The sequence below is a fragment of the Styela clava genome, chromosome 2 (genome assembly GCF_964204865.1).
Source record: "Styela clava chromosome 2, kaStyClav1.hap1.2, whole genome shotgun sequence".
Taxonomy (NCBI): domain Eukaryota; kingdom Metazoa; phylum Chordata; class Ascidiacea; order Stolidobranchia; family Styelidae; genus Styela; species Styela clava.
This window is the reverse complement of record NC_135251.1, coordinates 3732277-3750094: the sequence shown is the minus strand read 5'-3', so window position 1 is coordinate 3750094 and position 17818 is coordinate 3732277. Positions and strand designations below refer to the sequence as shown.

At 35.0% G+C, this 17818-nt stretch overlaps 1 protein-coding gene and 2 long non-coding RNA genes across 3 annotated transcripts; 1 reads left to right on the top strand and 2 right to left on the bottom strand.

Annotated features, from left to right (window-relative positions):
* Nucleotides 1–479: 479 nt before the first annotated feature.
* On the bottom strand, nt 480–2947 carry LOC144419911 (uncharacterized). The gene is made up of 3 exons (XR_013474373.1): nt 2735–2947; nt 2128–2199; nt 480–2039 (listed from the first exon to the last, which is right to left on the bottom strand). It is a non-coding gene; the product is annotated as an uncharacterized LOC144419911 (long non-coding RNA).
* A 3424-nt stretch (nt 2948–6371) lies between these two features.
* Nucleotides 6372–7364, top strand: LOC144420015 (uncharacterized). Its single transcript, XM_078110317.1, has one exon. It carries the CDS (start codon nt 6372–6374, stop codon nt 7362–7364), a length of 993 nt encoding a protein of 330 aa, XP_077966443.1.
* A 1539-nt stretch (nt 7365–8903) lies between these two features.
* Nucleotides 8904–10568, bottom strand: LOC120336590 (uncharacterized). The gene is made up of 3 exons (XR_013472951.1): nt 10365–10568; nt 9458–9625; nt 8904–9061 (listed from the first exon to the last, which is right to left on the bottom strand). It is a non-coding gene; the product is annotated as an uncharacterized LOC120336590 (long non-coding RNA).
* Between the last annotated feature and the right edge of the window lie 7250 nt (nt 10569–17818).

Here is a 17818-nt window from a genome sequence, read left to right as displayed (position 1 = left end):
TACCTAATTTGCTGGCACCTTTTTCTTGTCAATACTCCAAGCTGAGGTAATAAACATGACAATACATTTATGTCATCTGGAAGCAAAATATGCACACTAATTAATAGTTTGGCACATTGAGATAATACATCATGACAGAAAATACAAGTTAAAGATATGTATGACCATCACATGGTAATTAAAATTAATAAAAATTAATAGGGGCTGTGGAGTATGGAAAGTTCAAGACAAAGAAAAGAACAAATGTTCATAGCTCATGAACTCTCAATTTTGCCTCCATTGCTTTGTGAAGGCCAATATATTTCGAGTGGCTGAATTGGTTTACCTTTATGATAGCAACGATTTTGTATTTAATATAGCGAGATTATTTCAATTTGATTGAAGTGATATAATTTCCCAAAGCAATGCTTGAATCGTCTAGAATAGATCAGTGGTGTCAAACTCATGGGTTTTCGAGAGCCGCATTGCATTTTGAAAATTGTAAAAAGAGTCGCAAACAGTTTTTGATAATGTATACTCAAAAGATATTTTGAAGATAGTTTTAGTTTGTGACATATATTGTGATGCAACTAAACAGTTGGATTAAGTTTTATTATTTTCTTCAATTTCAAATGCAATTACATATTAATATTTGCATTCCACTATTATTGCAACATTTGCAAGTTACAGTATTTATTATAAAAAATCGTAAAATTCTATGTACAACCATCAAAATCATTTTTGAACAAGCTTTGAATAAGGAAAGAATAATACATACACTAAAAATAACTTAATCTAAATATATGAACCTAAAATTAACAAAAATACTACAGTATAAACTCAATGTTTTAATAATTACATTTGTCCTGGCGTTTGGCATCTTTTTTGTGTCACCAGCATACTAAGGCCAGTCTGAAATGATTTTATAGTACCAACTCTAACTAACGAGGCCACATGATCATGGGTTTATCTGGATCTTTACGAATGTTTAATTAATTCCAGTAATGCAAAAAAGTTACTTTTATCATTTCATGTATAGATCAGTAAAAAAACAAATGACAGATTTTTTCGACAAGACATTTCGCACTACATTGCGTGGCATAGGATTGCTTGAATTATTATTGATATTGATTTTTAGTAACTAAGTTGTTGTATAATTATATTAATATACAAACACACGGAAATTTTCTGTTCGAAGTTGGTCTTCGAATTTGTCATATTGACTGCTGAGCTTATTGTGTTTTTTGATTGTATTGATGGAAATATGACAAATTAAACAATGTGCTTCAGAATTTTGTGAAGAGCAGAAATGTTACAACTCCCATTTTCTTCGAAAATGCCACCTTCTTCATGTACTTTGCGTTTAATTTAATTACTCAAGTGTTTTATTCAAGTATTCTTTTGCTAGCTTGATGTGTATTCTTAATTGGGTCAAAATGTGGACAAAAAAAATTAATATTCCAAATCTACTTTCAGTAAATTGTTTTCTGTGTGAATAATCAATTTCACTTTAGAAGGTTTGAAAAATCTATTACATTTAGATAAAAAAAAAAACTTCCAAAATACTATTACTATGTTAAGCGTTCGAGGGCCGCACTGGAAGTTCTCTGGGGCCGCGAGTTTGAGATCCCTGGTCTAGATTGAAGTTGTTCAAAAAATATATGATAGTATTTTATCATGAATGATGATTATACCCCTTCCGGAATTTCTTCTATAGTACTACCAAAAGTTGATGAACCAAATATAACACAGGTGCAGTGAGGTACCCGTAATCCTCATTTCCAAAGCTGTTTTAAGTATGTCTGGCGTGTTTTGTGCCTTTTTACAAATAAGACCGCTTATGCAATCTTACGCTTTGGAATTTTTAGTTATTTTCCTCAAGCCCTGCAGGATGTGTGGGCCATACACAACTCTACCGGAGGGTCAAATGCCTTTGCATGCCTCCATAGGTTGTTTTTCTATTGCAAATTTCTATTTTCAATTGCATTATATTTCTTGGAATCACACTGTCACTGATATGTCGCCAGACTTCTGATATCTCCCCGTCTGCTATAGTTGTCCTGTGAACAAATAATAGGAAATTGAGATTAGACGAATAGTTTAAAGTTTTGCTTTATGTCGGCTTTATTTCTTGATTGATATACTTACTATTTCTGCTATTGCCTCTTGTGCTGCAAGAGTCTCACAATGCTTAGACAGGTTTGTCCACAACTTTCACATCTGAAGAAAGAGAGGAGATTTATTAATTTTCGTTAAGAATAAATAAAGCAGTCTATATGATTCAGAATGGAAAAGCTAATAAATCCAATATCTCATGTTTTATGTAAAAAATATTTTACTGAATTTGGTATATAAACCAACTAATAAAAGGGTTTAGTCAGAAAATTACAAGCATTCGTGGCTCCAAATACTTGAGAAATCAGACTATACAATATAGACCGGTATGAGTGAAATGTTAGGTGAACTTGTTAACACTTTGATTCAATACGCAAATAAAAGTGAATGTGTAATAGTATGTTACAATGAGCAGCAATCAACAATGAGTATATATCCTCACTGATTAAAAAAATCTAACTGGAGGTGCATGAACTATTTGAAACCATAAGGGGTAAGTAAATATGTAATTTCGGCAAATGGGCAACTACGTACCGTACTGAATTAATAACTTCGTAGTATTTGACAAAGGCTGGCTTTCCCACATGTACTTAACAGTGCGATGCCCGGGTGTGATATACAACAATAGTATTCACCTTACCTTTTACCGATTTCTTTTTACCCCAACTTTCAAAAATATCATTAAAATCGACAACAACTGTCAAAGCAGGCACGAACACCATTCGTGCTACGCCTTGAAAGCAGCACACATCCGCTCGTTTTCGTCTCGTCAAGTATGTGCATTGGAGCGTGCTATCGAATACGATCTTCGGACAAAAATGCCGGAGTTGCGCATCATGTTGTTTAATGTCATTGGTCTCGTCAAGTATGTGCATTGGAGCGTGCTATCGAATACGATCTTCGGACAAAAATGCCGGAGTTGCGCATCATGTTGTTTAATGTCATTGTTTGAAGTAAGGGTCTCCTTTCACGTTTTCTTTCAGCAAAAACTATCCTTCAAAAATTATTACAAATACTCTGCAGTTTTGAGACAAGTGTTTTATTACCATGAAGCCAGACTGAACAACAATATCGAATGTGGCTAAGTAGTATTGATTGAAACATTGCTAGTAGAGCTGATTGATCAACACACTGGGATACTTTGGCAGAAACTACTAGGTTTCTTTTTGTTTTACCAATAACATGCAATATTTGTGATTTTCATGACAGATTTTCATCAAAGATAACTCCTAGAAATTTTATTTCTTTCACTCTTTCAATTTCATTGTCATTGAGCAGTAGTTTTTTTGAACAACTCACACTTTTATGCTTGCTTGGATGGAATAATACAAATTTAGTTTTGTTGGCATTGAGAGATAATTTATTAACTAACATCCAGCTATGAATGTTGGTTAGTTCTTGGTTTGCAACTGTGAATAGATTTTCAAGGTTTTTCCCATGAAGAATCAAGTCAGTGTCATCAGCAAACATGATCGACTCATAGGATTTCAGACACCTGGACATGTCATTAATGTAAGCTAGAAAAAATAATGGGCCAAGTAAAGATCCTTGTGGAACTCCGTGCTTCATGACACAAATATTTGTAGAGAATGAGTTGTCATCTGTCTTGAAGGTAGCTCCTGATCCAATTGAATGGGACGCCTCTAATTCCATAGTGATAGAGCTTACTTAAGAGGATGGAATGGTCAATGGTGTCAAAAGCTTTTGAGATATCAAGAAATATTCCAATTTCATGTTGTTCAAACGCCTTGGTCAGTTTGTGTACCAAAACATTAGCAGCCATAGCAGTGGAGTGATGCTTGCGGAAACCAAATTGATGCGAGTGGAAAACATTGTTAGTTTCAAAGTAGTTTGACATTCTACTATACATTATTTTTTCAAGAATCTTAGAAAATGATGGTAAAAGACTAATAGGTCTACAGTTTCCAAAGTCTGAAACACTACCCTTTTTAAAGAGAGGAAAAACTTTGGATGTCTTGAAGCTTTCAATGAATAATCCACTAGATAGTGAAAGATTAAATATATATGTCAGGATATCAATAATATGTTCTGGAACACATTTCAATATTTTGAATGGAATACCATCGATTCCAAAACTTGACTTGGGCTTCATATCGCGTATGTATTTTTCATTTCTAATGATCTAGTTGGCCTTAAGAACATGATGAGGATTCTTGCTTCCCAATATATGAAATGTAATTGTTGTCACAGCCAGCTGGTTGTGGCATACAGTCGAACAGGCTTTGTGCCACTTGGGAAAAGTGTCCATTAAATTTATTTGCAATTTGTGTATTACTGCAATCAAGTCCAATCAAAGGACAAGAACCTGTTTTATTTTTACCAATAAGTTCATTAATTGTTTTCCACACTGCCTTGATGTTGCCTTTGTGAGAAGCACTTTAGATTTGTAATCATTTGATTTCTTTTTGTGGAGCAATCGAGTATAAAGGTTCCTGCATTCATTGAACTGTAATTTGTCATGTCATTTATGTTTTTATTGTTTATTAATTTCTTATAAAATTATTGTTTGACTTTGTTGAGTTTGCGTAGTTCAGTATCATACCAAAGTTTGTTTGATCTGTTTGTCTGTTTTTTGTAAGGAAAAGATTGAGAGTAAGCAGTAGAGAATTTTTCAAAAAAAGCAAGTGTTGGGATCCTGGATGCTGCCGAAGTCATCAATATCATTAGAATTCAGTTCATTCATAAAAGTTTTCAAGTTGGACGAAGTAAACTGGCGACAAAGCAATTCAATTCTGGTCTGAATTTGCTTTTCTAGAAGAGAGCATTGTACAATTGAAACACATTCTGCTAAAACAGCACTGTTAATTTTTTTTATCATATACGTTTGTCCAGATGTGGTCTATATAGGTAGCAGAACTTGAAATTATCCTGGTGGGGCAGTTTATCAAAGAATAATAGGCCAGGTTGTGCATAATATTAACAAATCAATAAGTTTATAGTTGAAATCACCCATTATATAATTATAATTCGACCTGTTCATCTTTGAGAGAACTTGGGACAAAAGATGTCTAAAGTCAGCATTGTTCAATTCATCAGTTAGTGGTGATCTATAAATAGTACCTACCGCAGGTTATTGTTTAATTTTCCAATGATATGTCAATGAATATAGATTCAAAAACCTTTTCGCACATTATAGTAATATCTTTGCGGACAATGTATTTCAAATCATTTCAAGGTATTTCATCAGCTTCAGATTCAAAATTTTCATATTGTGTTCCAGAAATATTGGTACATTTCAAATGTATCCAAAAAGGACAAATGTCACAATAAAGAGCTTTTTGATTGATTCGAACTGATTTGTGGCAATTTCTACATGGGTATTTTAAATTAGTTTTCATGGCAGTGGCACAACTAAATAAAAGTAAAAAATAAAAATGTGAAATGAATAAAATAAGTCAAATATATACTCTGGCTATATAGGTGTCCAGATGTTGAAAAGATGGAGAACCATTGATTAGACAGCACTAGCCTATTTAAATACGAAAAATGGAGATTAGGAATGAGTTAATCGTTCCCCTCTGCTCATAGGCTACCGCTACGTCTTGAGGTTGGTCCCACTGAGCGGGCAGCAGCCTTGGAGTAGAGGGGACGAGAGAGAGTAGTGATATCATTTAAAGAAGATATTACTCGCCTTTTATTTAGGTAAGCGTAGATAATTCCATTCATTGTGCACACTTTTTGTTTTCCGAAGGCTTCCTTGGCAGCGTTGAGTAGCGCTGCTTTGAGTTTTTTTTCTACCATACACCATATTCTTCGTTGATCTTCTGACGAATTTGATGATGATGGGGTTCTTCGGAGATCTTGATTTTAATTTGTGAGTAATATCAATGTCAGTGTTTACAATAGGATGGTTGGGCTTGAGGCTGTTATTGAGAGTTTCCACTACGAAGTCTTCAAACTTATCGTATTCGGTTTCTGGCACAGAACTACAGCCATGGAGAATCACACAGTTTCTTCGGCTGTGTTGTTCTGAATCGTCCTGTTGCTTTTCACATTTCTCCAGCCTGCTAATAGCCTCCTGGATTTTGGAGGAGATTTGAGCCACATCATTCTGGAACTTCATGATGTCCTGGGACTGGTTGCCGTGGTCTTTAGAGGCCGACAGTTGAGTTGCATGTGACATTAGCTCTTCATTATTGCTGTTTTGATTAAGATGATAGATAAATAAATAAAATATAATATTGGTAATGCTGAACCGATGTTTGGATCAGTTGTGAATTTGTGACAGTCAACTCCAATTGCAGCTGTAGAGGAAGATGGATACACCTAGCAAATCCAGCGCTCCTTCTCCACCACCCAGAAGAAAGAGTCCAAGCAATCAACCTATGCGTACTGCTGCAACAATGACCAACACTATTGAGTTAGACGACGTTACAAATTTGGTGTCTGTTCTCGAAAGTACAGTCCTTAAGACTTTACGCATCGAGATACCTGCCATCATTGAACAACATATTGAGAAACATCTAGAAAGATCTACTTTTGACTCGACACATGCCATCACCAACAGTGCATGCTTAGAAGAATCTTTAACATCTTTGAAAGACTCTATAAACGAGATCAAAACTGAAGTAACATCCTTTGGTCAAATCAAAAATGAGATTCATGAAATAAAAGAGAGCCAGCACTTCATGTCAAAAAAGTTTGATGAGCTTTGTTCCAGCCAAAGTGAGCTCAAAAAATTAGCAATCAAAACAAAAAAAAGAGTGGCTGACCTAGAAAATCTAGTACAAGAACTAGAGGAGAAAATTGACATTTTAACAGAGCGACAGCAAGACCATGAACGTCGCTCCAGACTTGATAACCTGGAATTCCACAACATACCATTCTCAACCGGTGAAAACTGTGAAAATCTGATTACCGACTTGTGTAAAAAAATTGATGTCCCCATACAATCATTCGACATCTCAAACTGTCATAGATTATCAAAAAATAATAAAAAAAAACCATCACCAATAATTGCCAAATTTATCAATAGAAAAACGAGAGACCGAATAATAAAGAATCGAAGCAAAATCAAATCACTTGACATTTCAACAGTTTTTCAAAAAATCTCCAGGTCAACCAAAGTATTTGTCATCGAAAATCTTTCGGATACCAATAAAGACCTATTTTTTAAAGCCAGGGATTTAAAGCGTGCTTGTGGATATAAATTTTTATGGACAAATAATGGAAGAGTTCTTATCAAAAAGAACCTGGATACTGCTACCATCCCCATAATCACTGAAGATGATCTGCTTTTAATAAAGTAGGTTATTATATGATATTCATGTCTATTTATTAACTTTTAATATTATCAAGTGTATATATATCCATTTTTCATATTCTCCCTAAGATAAATGGCTAATATTTCTAATTGTCTATGTGACAACATAGAAGTTTCAAATTTGAATGATATTCCAGTTGATATTGATTTAACAATTATTCACATCAACATTCGATCAATTCAAAAAAATATTGACCCATTAATTGAACTGTTGTCAAAATTCACTATTCCCCCTCATATAATAGCAATTAGTGAAACAAAATTACATACCGGTAATAGTCACTCCTCCAATATAAGCATTGATGGATACAGATTCATTCATACCCCTTCTGCTTCAAAAGCAGGGGGTGTGGGTGCCTTTATCAGAAACGACATTACTTATTGTGAAGTTAGTGACTATCAACTCAATTATCCAAATTCTGAAGACTTATGGTTCGAAATTAGCCTAACAAATGTATTCAATAATATGAGCATTGGCATTATTTATAAACATCCGAGAAGTGATATTCCTGAATTTACAAGCATTGTTGAAAACTGCATGTCAAAATTATCTAAAAAACATTTTATAATAGTGGGAGATCTTAATATCAATTTACTCGCATCAAATACCAACACCCAAATTGCATCTTATTCTGATATGCTTACTTCCTATAATGCTATTTCTCTCATTTCAAAGCCTACCAGAGTTACACGTAGCTCTTCCACTCTTATAGACCACATGTATTCAAACATGACAGATGTGCAAGTTAATTCATATGTGATATCATCTGATATATATCACTGATCATTTTCCCATAATGTGCTGTCTTAAAGGCATTAAACCATCCACTATAAATGATGTCATATTATCAAGGGATATGTCTTCATTCTCTATCGATGAATTTCGGTCAGATATACTACACATAGTTGATGAACGCTTTGTCGCGTTAAACTTGAATTGTCATAATTTTGATAGACTATTTGCAGAATTTATGCATTCTATTGCTTGCCTAATCAACCGCCATGCCCCATTGAGACCACTGTCACGTCGACAAATAAAGATAAAGCAAAAACCGTGGATAAATAAAAAATTACGTGACAGCATCTGTTTAAGACATAAGATGTTCAAATCTCACCACTTATGCGGCAATAGTTCTCAATCCTCATACTATAAAAAATATCGCAATTCACTAACACATGCCATTGAAGATGCTAAACAAATGTATTTTCAAAAATTGATTGCCCAAAACAAAGGCAACGCCAAGTGTACTTGGCGAATTGTTAATCAAATAGCATCTACTAATAATAAAACAACCAAAAGTGTTAATGAAATTGATTTGGAAAATGGCAGAACCATTAAAGATAAGTCCTTGATTGCACAAGAATTCAATAAATATTTTTCCACTGTTGGGTCCAACCTTGGTACTAAATTCTCCAATGATATGGATGGCTTTAAAATATTTCTAAGCAAGCGTGTAAATCAATCCATATTCTTAAGTCCTGCAACAGTGAACGAACTGACCATGGAAATAGTATGCCTCAATGAGGGTAAAGCGGTTGGCGCTGACAACATTCCCAGTCGTTTCCTTAAGTATGTGGCAGACATCATAGCACCTTGTATAACTGAGTTTTTTAATAATTCACTTCGATTGGGGATATTTCCATCTTCACTGAAAATTGCCAGAGTAATTCCAATCTTCAAATCTGGTAATACAAAACAAATTTCAAATTACAGACCTATATCCATATTATCTGCTGTTGATAAGGTTTTTGAACGTCTAATTTACAGGAGGCTAATGGACTTCTTTACAAAGCACGATGTTATAAATAAATCACAGTTCGGTTTTCAAAGCAATCACTCCACGTCACATGCCATCTTAGATACTATTTCTCATATATATGATAAATTAGAGAGGAAAGAATATGTCAGTGCAACATTTCTCGACCTTAAAAAAGCTTTTGATACTGTCAACCACAAAATTTTAATGTATAAGTTGTGGCATTACGGTATTAGGGGGGTAGCAAATCAACTCCTTACTAGTTATTTGACAAGTAGAACTCAATATGTTCAAATAGGTACATATTGCTCCTCTGTCTTACCTGTGACCCATGGGGTTCCCCAGGGTTCGTCCTTGGGTCCGGCTCTGTTCTTAATTTATATTAATGATCTTGCACGTAGCTCCACTCTATTTTCCAAATTATTCGCTGACGATACGAACCTTCTCGATAGTGATAAGTCTCATGTTGTGCTTCAATCCAGAGTGAATACTGAAATACAAAAGGTTGCTCATTGGATGGAACTTAACAAACTAACATTAAATGTGGATAAATCAAAAACTATGTTGATAACTCCTAAAAAACCAAAACGCATTGATGGTTTAAAAATCCAAATTGGGGGGACTATTCTGGAAAATGTGGAATCGTATAAATATCTTGGTATCGATATTGACAATAAATTGAACTGGGATATTCACATATCCAACATTACCGTTAAATTATCTAAGGCGGTAGGAATGTTGTATAAACTTCGATCATACACCTCAGTGTCAACTTTACGTATGGTTTATTATGCTCTGTTCCAGTCCCATATCCAATATGGCATTGCGGCCTGGGGTTCAGCAAGCAAAATGTTACTGCATCGTATTGAAGTCATGCAAAACAGGGCAATCCGTGCTCTTACACACGCCGGACCTCGGTGCAATTTAGAATCCTACTATTATAAGATGAAAATGCAGATATTTATAAAATTGAAGTGCTGAAAATTATGCACCAACATCATAATAAAAAACTGCCGGCTGCATTCTCCGGCTATTTTGTTAAGCAAAGCGTCATTCACTCTCAAGCAACTCGGTCTTCTGCCAATAACTCATATTATATGACACGCTATTCATCTAGCCGCACACAAAATTCCATTAAGTTCATTGGTATAAAACTTTGGAATATGCTTCCAGTTACCATACGCTCTAAGAACTATAATACATTTAAAAAAGAATTAAAAAATCACTACCTCAATGCTTATAACATCCAGTAGTCTAATTCACTGGTCATCAATCCTGTATTTGATGACAATTTTGCTGAATGTGATGTTTTTCTTATTTGTTCATATCATTCATTTCCAGTGTTATTGAATATTTTCACTATTCTTCCACAAGCTACGTTGCCCCAAATCTCTTCTCCGTGTACTTAACCTCTCGTATTGTGATTCTGTTGCCCAAACTTCATTATGTATTTATACCTCCAAAACTAATTCCCTTATTGTGGTTTGCTGGGAATTCCCCGTAGTTTATCTCCGCAAGGCAGCGTCATGTCAATCAGAAGCCCGACAGCTGTGACGGTGCCGACCCGAGCATGACGCTGACGATTTGAGCATTTTTTTCCCTCCTGACGCGCTCTTGTTTTTCTCTCGTTTCTCATGATTATCTTCGATTTAACTATTTTCTCCTAACTGACTTCCTCAATTTGACTTACATTTTCCAAATTGTGTCCATTCAAAAAATATATATGTTTAAATCCTGTTTATTTGACTTCATCTGCTGCTGTTTACAGCTATTTAGGTGTCGCTGACACGTTAACTTTATAGTTCATTCGCGACTCCTCGTCTATTGCAGTCGAATTATTGTACGTCTGTTATTTCTTCTCTCGATTTATTTTTACTGTTTATTTGTACAATATTTCTTGCATGACGGAAATAAATATCTGAATCTGAATCTGAATCTTGCTTGGCCTGGAGAGATGAGATAGCTGCCAGAATCTGGGTTTGGACTTCCTTGTTCATCTTTTAAGTAACGTTAGTGCAGTAGTGTGATTGAAGGTGAAACCTGGTATCCAGGTATGGAGGTAGTATATCCAATCCAGTAAGATCAACTTCAATAGCAGAATAGTGTACTGTATTGACATAGTTATGCGTACAATATTAGTACAGAAGGTAGTAGGCTATCGTACTTTCCGTCTAACCAAAGATTACAATAACATCTGCAAACTTAATAAAACCAAATACTCCAGTCTTGGGCCAGTAGGGTATTGAACATGTATCCTATTATGTAGAGATTCCTTTACAAATAAACACACATACCTTTTAACTTGAAATCATGCTAAGGATAGGTCGAAATACTGTTAACGAGCAAAATTTCCCTCGTTAGTTTGCGAGCACTCCAGCGCGGTAAAGAACTTTAGTGAATACCGATTCTCGGTAAAATGAGAGAAGAAGGCACTTTACGAGACGTCTGTTTTGGCGCGCAAAAAATTCTTTCGAATAATTTTTCTCGAATGTTAACGATACTTCGAGAATACTAACACGTTAAACGATGAAGAAGTTTGGCGAATGGGGGGCCCCTGGATACTTAAAGGACGCCCGATCCAAGAAGAAGAAACGAATAACAACTCCGAGCACCGACTTGTGGGTAACCATGGCAACGGCAGCGAAAGCCTGTACAGTACAATACAGACATTGCCTGAGTTGTGTTTATTAGAGTAGGATTTTCATATTTATCCCGCGAGTGAAAGCCGATAACTTGACATCATTTTATTCCGTAAAATAGTTTTGTTTGTCGCAGTTAGGAATAGGAGTATAGAAATAAGTGAAAGTATAGTGGTAACAAAGAGTGGTAAGGTGCTTTGGTGCCAGATACGTCATGATGTGGTAAAAACCTAAAGACAAGACCTGACGTTAACAGGTAAAAAATAACAAAATTTAATTTGTGAATGAAAAAAATCAAATTAAAAAGGAAGGTAAAAATTTAATTTACTTAATTTAGAACAACTTTTCCCACATATTCCACAAGCACAAAGTTACTTTTCGGTTTGGATTTATATGTTACTTTGCTAGTTACACAATGTAGAATAACTTTCTCCACATGAATCATGAAGCTTCGCTTCGGTATGGATTTGTATGTGACTATTCGAGTTACTTAATGTAGAAAAATCTTTCCACATATTTTACAACCATAAAGTTTTTTTCTGTATTGATTTTTATGTGACTTCAAGTTACTCTGTGTGAGACAACTTTCCCCACATATTTCACAAGCATGAGATTTCTCTCCGGTATGGATTTGTATGTGACTTCAAGATACTCAATGTAGAACAATTTTTTACACATATTCCACAAGCATGAGATTTCACTTCGTTAGGGATTTGTATGTGAATTTTTGAATTAGTTGAATGTAGAACAACTTTTCCGAAATATTCAACAAACATAAGGTTTCTCTCTTTGAATGGATTTGTATGTGGAATTTTGAGTTACTCAATGTAGAACAGCTTTTGCCACATATTGAACAAGCATAAGGTCTCTCTACTATATGGATTTGACTTTTCAAGTTACTTAGTGTGGAACAACTTTTCTCACAGGTTTCTTCCCGTTATAGATTTGCATTTGGCTTTTCAAGTTACGATACTTAAAGTAAAACAACTTTTCCCACATATTTCACAAGCATGAGATTTCTTTCTGGTATGGATTTGTATGTGACTTTTCAAGTTGCTTAATTTAGAACAACTTTAGCCATATATTTCACAAGCATAAGATTTCTTTCTGGTATGGATTTGTATTTGACTTCTCAAGTTACTCAATGTGACAGGTTTCTTCCTCTTATAGATTTGCATTTTACGGTTACATTTTACCAAGGTAGAACAACTTTTCCCACATATTTCACAAGCATGAGGTTTCTCTCCGGTATGAATTTGTATGTGACTTTTCAAGTTACTCAATGTAGAACAATTTTTTACACATATTCCACAAGCATGAGATTTCACTTCGTTAGGGATTTGTATGTGAATTTTTAAATTATTTAAATGTAGAACAACTTTTCCGAAATATTCAACAAACATAAGGTTTCTCTCTTTGAATGGATTTGTATGTGGAATTTTGAGTTACTCAATGTAGAACAACTTTTCCCACATATTCCACAAGCATAAGATTTCTTTCCGATATGGATTTGTATACAATGTAGAACAACTATCCAACGTATTCTACAAGCATGGGGTTTCTCTACCAGTATGGATTTGTATGTGAATTTTCAAGTTACTCAATTTAGAACAACTTTTTACACATATTTCACAACAATCACAAGCATGAGTGTTCTTATCGGGACGGATTTGTATGTGACTTTTCAAGTTACTCAATGTAGAACAACTTTTTACACATATTTCACGCTATTTGATTAAGCTTGCAGATATAGTACTGTAGCGTTAAATTAATATCATAGCCTACATTTTGATACTGGACACTTGATTACTGGATTATGAATGATTGAAACTCTTCAGCATTTGGGGTGGAATCTGTCAACTGAAAGCTCAACATCATTTTCGAGTTGTGGATTCAAGAACAACTGAGATGTCGTCTACTACAAAATCATGCGATGTTCCTCCAAACCCCCCAAAGCGTTAAAGTCCCACCGACCGTCAAGTTGCCAGTTCTTCAACAATGGCTGACATAACCGATCAAAACATCTCCAACCTAGTCTCTGTACTCGAGAGCACTATTCTTAAGACCCTGCGACTGGAAATACGAGCATTAATTGAACAACATATCGAAAAATTAGCTATGGATATTTCATCAACAACACCTACTAGTAAATGCATCCAGGAATCTCTATCATCTCTGGATGAGTCAATGAGGCAAGTTAAGACCCAGTTATCCTCGATCAGTGTTATCAAAGAAGAAGTTGGGGAGATAAAATCAAGCCAAGTCTTTATTGCAAAAAAATTCGATGAATTGAGTGCCAATTACAATGAACTCAATACCATTACAGCCAAAAACAACAAAAGAATTCGCCAACTGGAAAGAATTGTAGAAGATCTCGAAGAGGAGGTTGATATTCTTACAGAACGACAAAACGACCAAGAGCGAAGGTCAAGACTCAATAACTTAGAGTTCCCTAATATCCCATACACAGAAAAAGAAGATTGTGAAAATAAAATCATGAAAATAGCAGCTCGACTCAATATATCGCTACAACCTTTAGACATCTCAAATTGCCACCGAATGTCGAAAGCTAACACTAAAAAACCTTCACCAATTATTGTCCAAATTGTAAATAGGAAAACCAGGTATCAAATATTGAAAAACCGTCGCCATCTTAAATCAGCAAACTTTCATGAAGATTTTCCACAATTCTCAAGATCCACCACAATTTTCGTTGTCGAAGACCTCAGCGACTACAACAAGGACCTATTCTTCAAGGCGAAAGATCTGAAAAATAAGTGCGGATACAAATATCTATGGACGCACAATGGAAAGGTACTAATAAGAAAGAACACAATGACTGCTACCATCCATATTGAGAGTGATGCTGACCTTTCACTAATCAAGTAGGTCACTTAAACATAATTTGTACACTTTACAATGTATTCTTGGAAAAATTTATGTTTTCCTAAATATGGCTACTTGTCTTATATCACATTGCAATTATCTTTTGTCATCTTAAATGGCCAATTCTAGTAACTCTCAATTAGTTTTTTCCATTGATGTCACAATGTGCAGTAATATAGAAGTTCATAATTCAAAGTCTATCCAATCTTTATCTGACTTAATAATTTTCCATGTAAATATTCGATCCCTACAAAAAAATATTGATGACTTGATAACTCTTAAACAATTTTCCATCTCCTCCCCATATAGTAGCAATAAGCGAGTCAAAATTATCAAGTGACAATGTTTCTAATATTAATATGGATGGGTATAGTTTCATACACATGCCTTCTACCACCAAAGCCGGTGGTGCTGGTGCTTTTATCCGTGACGACCTTACCTATAATGAAATTTCAATTTATAATCTTAATTACCCGAACTGTGAGAATGTATGGTTCGAAATCACTTTGGCCAGTACTGACAATAAATTAATCGTTGGTGTGATATATAGACACCCTCGAAATGATGTTCCTCCTTTTACTGACATGTTGGAAACTTCTCTCGCTAAATTGGCAAACAAACAATTTTTGATAATTGGAGATTTTAACATAAACTTACTTTTAGCACCTAGTAACGCTCATATTGCAAATTATGCCAATATGCTCATTTCACACAATGCCACATCCCTAATTACTGACCCAACTAGAGTTAGCCGTACATCAGCAACTCTCATTGATCATGTATATACAAATATCAGAAACCTAAAAATAGATTCCCACATAGTTCTGTCAGACATCACAGACCATTTTCCGATCATGTGCTGTCTGAAAGGCATCAAACCATCATATACATACAATCGCAGAATGTCAAGGGACATGTCAACATTCTCAATCGATTGCTTTCGTAGTGATGCAGAGGTAATTTTTGCTAATCAATTTGCTGGAATTAATTTGAATATCCAAAATTTTAATAGTGTTTTTGACGACTTTATAAAGTCATTTGTTCACCTAATTGATCGCCATGCCCCACTTCGACCACTTTCTCGGCGTCAGAAAAGGTTACAATTAAAACCATGGTTAACCAAAGGGCTAAACTCTTGTATTCGACACAAAAATAAAATGTTTAAAACTCACTTCTTGAAAGGTAACAGTTCCCAGAGCTCTTACTTTAAACAATATAGAAATATTTTGTCAAGAACCATAGATAAAGCTAAACAAATCTATTATCAAAATCTTATTGCTACAACCAAAGGTAATCCCAGGTCAACATGGCAAATAGTTGGCCAAATCACAAATGCAAAAAAGAAATTGAAGCATAAAAATGATGAAATTAATACTGAAAACGGTTGTATAACTAGAGATGAACTTTTAATCGCAACAGAATTTAACAAATACTTCTCAACAATTGGGTCCAGCCTGGCTGATAAGTTTTCCAATGATACAGCTAACTTCGAACCTTTTCTCCGCAATCGTGTGAGCCAATCCCTCTTTTTGAGCTCATCCACCGCGAATGAAATTTTAATCGAAATACAAAATCTTAACGACAGGAAGGCTGTAGGACCAGACAACATCCCAGCGCGCTTCATCAAATTAGTTGCGGATATAATTGCCCCTTGTCTCTCAAGATTCTTCAATTCCTCGCTGTTACTTGGAATCTTTCCTTCATATCCAGTATGGCATAATTGCTTGGGGTTCAGCTGATAAAACCTTATTACACCGCATTGAAATTATTCAGAACCGAGCAATTCGTGCAATTTCTGCTGCCAGTTATATTTCACGACTTAGTCCTATTTATCATAGTCTTAAAATTATTAAATTAACAGATATTTATGAAATTGAGGTAGTGAAAATAATGCACCAACATCACTGCAAAAAACTCCCTTCTGCTTTCACCAACTATTTTTTAAAACAGAGCAACGTTCACTCTTATGAAACGCGTTCCTCTGTCGGGTGCTCATATTATGTAAATCGCTTCAGCACCAAACGAACTCAAACCTCGATCAAATTCGTTGGTGTTAAATTGTGGAATAACCTCCCTAATAACATTCGATCCAGTAGTTATAATTCTTACAAACATGCACTGAAAAGCCTATATCTTGATGCCTATAGGCCTAGTTGTCATTGATCTGAAAACATTACCTTCTGTTGTTTTCTATATCCATCCATCTTTTTGAAACTTGCCATTTTCTTCTGTCTGCATATTGTGTCCTGGTATTTCCTTACTATTTTCAGCCCAGTGCATTCGACACGAAGTATGCAGATCTCATAATTCATTCTGCACTAATCTGTAGAGCCAATAATTTACTAGCAATCGCTTTGACAGAAAATAGCCACAAATTCAACCCTAGCAGCAAACTCCCGTTGCTGGGTACGCCATCTTGGTGTAGACTGAACGCTGAGTCATAACGCTATTTCGCTGTGCTCCGTACGCAACGAGGCATAACCATTTTATAGATGTCGCTGTCCGTCATGACATTCCGTGGTGTATTTTCGATTTGTTGATGTTTTTTATCTGTCTTGTGTTTTATTTAAAAGTAATCTTTTTTTATTCCAAAGTCATTGTGGCATTCCGTGGTTTATTTCGCATGTTATGCCGCTCTTTTATCTTGTATGATTATAGCCTATTTCATGTTTGTTAATCATTCCACAGGGATTGTGGCATCCCGTAGTTACTCAGGTTTTTTTTTTGTTGTTTTTCACTTTTCGAATGATTGTGTCCAATTAGGCCAATGTGTAATATTGAGTTCTATTTATTTTTTTGTCTTTTGTATGATCGTGTTAATTTATTAAGTTAATGTGTAATATTGAGTGTCCCGTTTCTTATATTTGCTGCTTAATTTCAGCTACAAGGTGTCGCTGACTCGATGAGTCTTTTCGCGACCCCGCGTCAACTGCAACAAGCCGATATCCATTTGACATTTTGTTACATTATATTATTTATTCATTTTTCATATCGCGCATTGTTTTTTGCATGACGAAAATAAATATCTGAATCATATTTCACGAGAATGTGGTTTCTCTACGGTAGGATTTTGTATGTGGATTTTCGAGTTACTTAATATAGAACAACTTATCCAACATGTTGCACAAGCATAGGGCTTCTCTCCGGAACTTTTCCCA

Bases quoted from the DNA above. Each gene is read 5' to 3' on its own strand.
- LOC144420015 (XM_078110317.1), top strand. From the start codon at position 6,372: ATGGATACACCTAGCAAATCCAGCGCTCCTTCTCCACCACCCAGAAGA.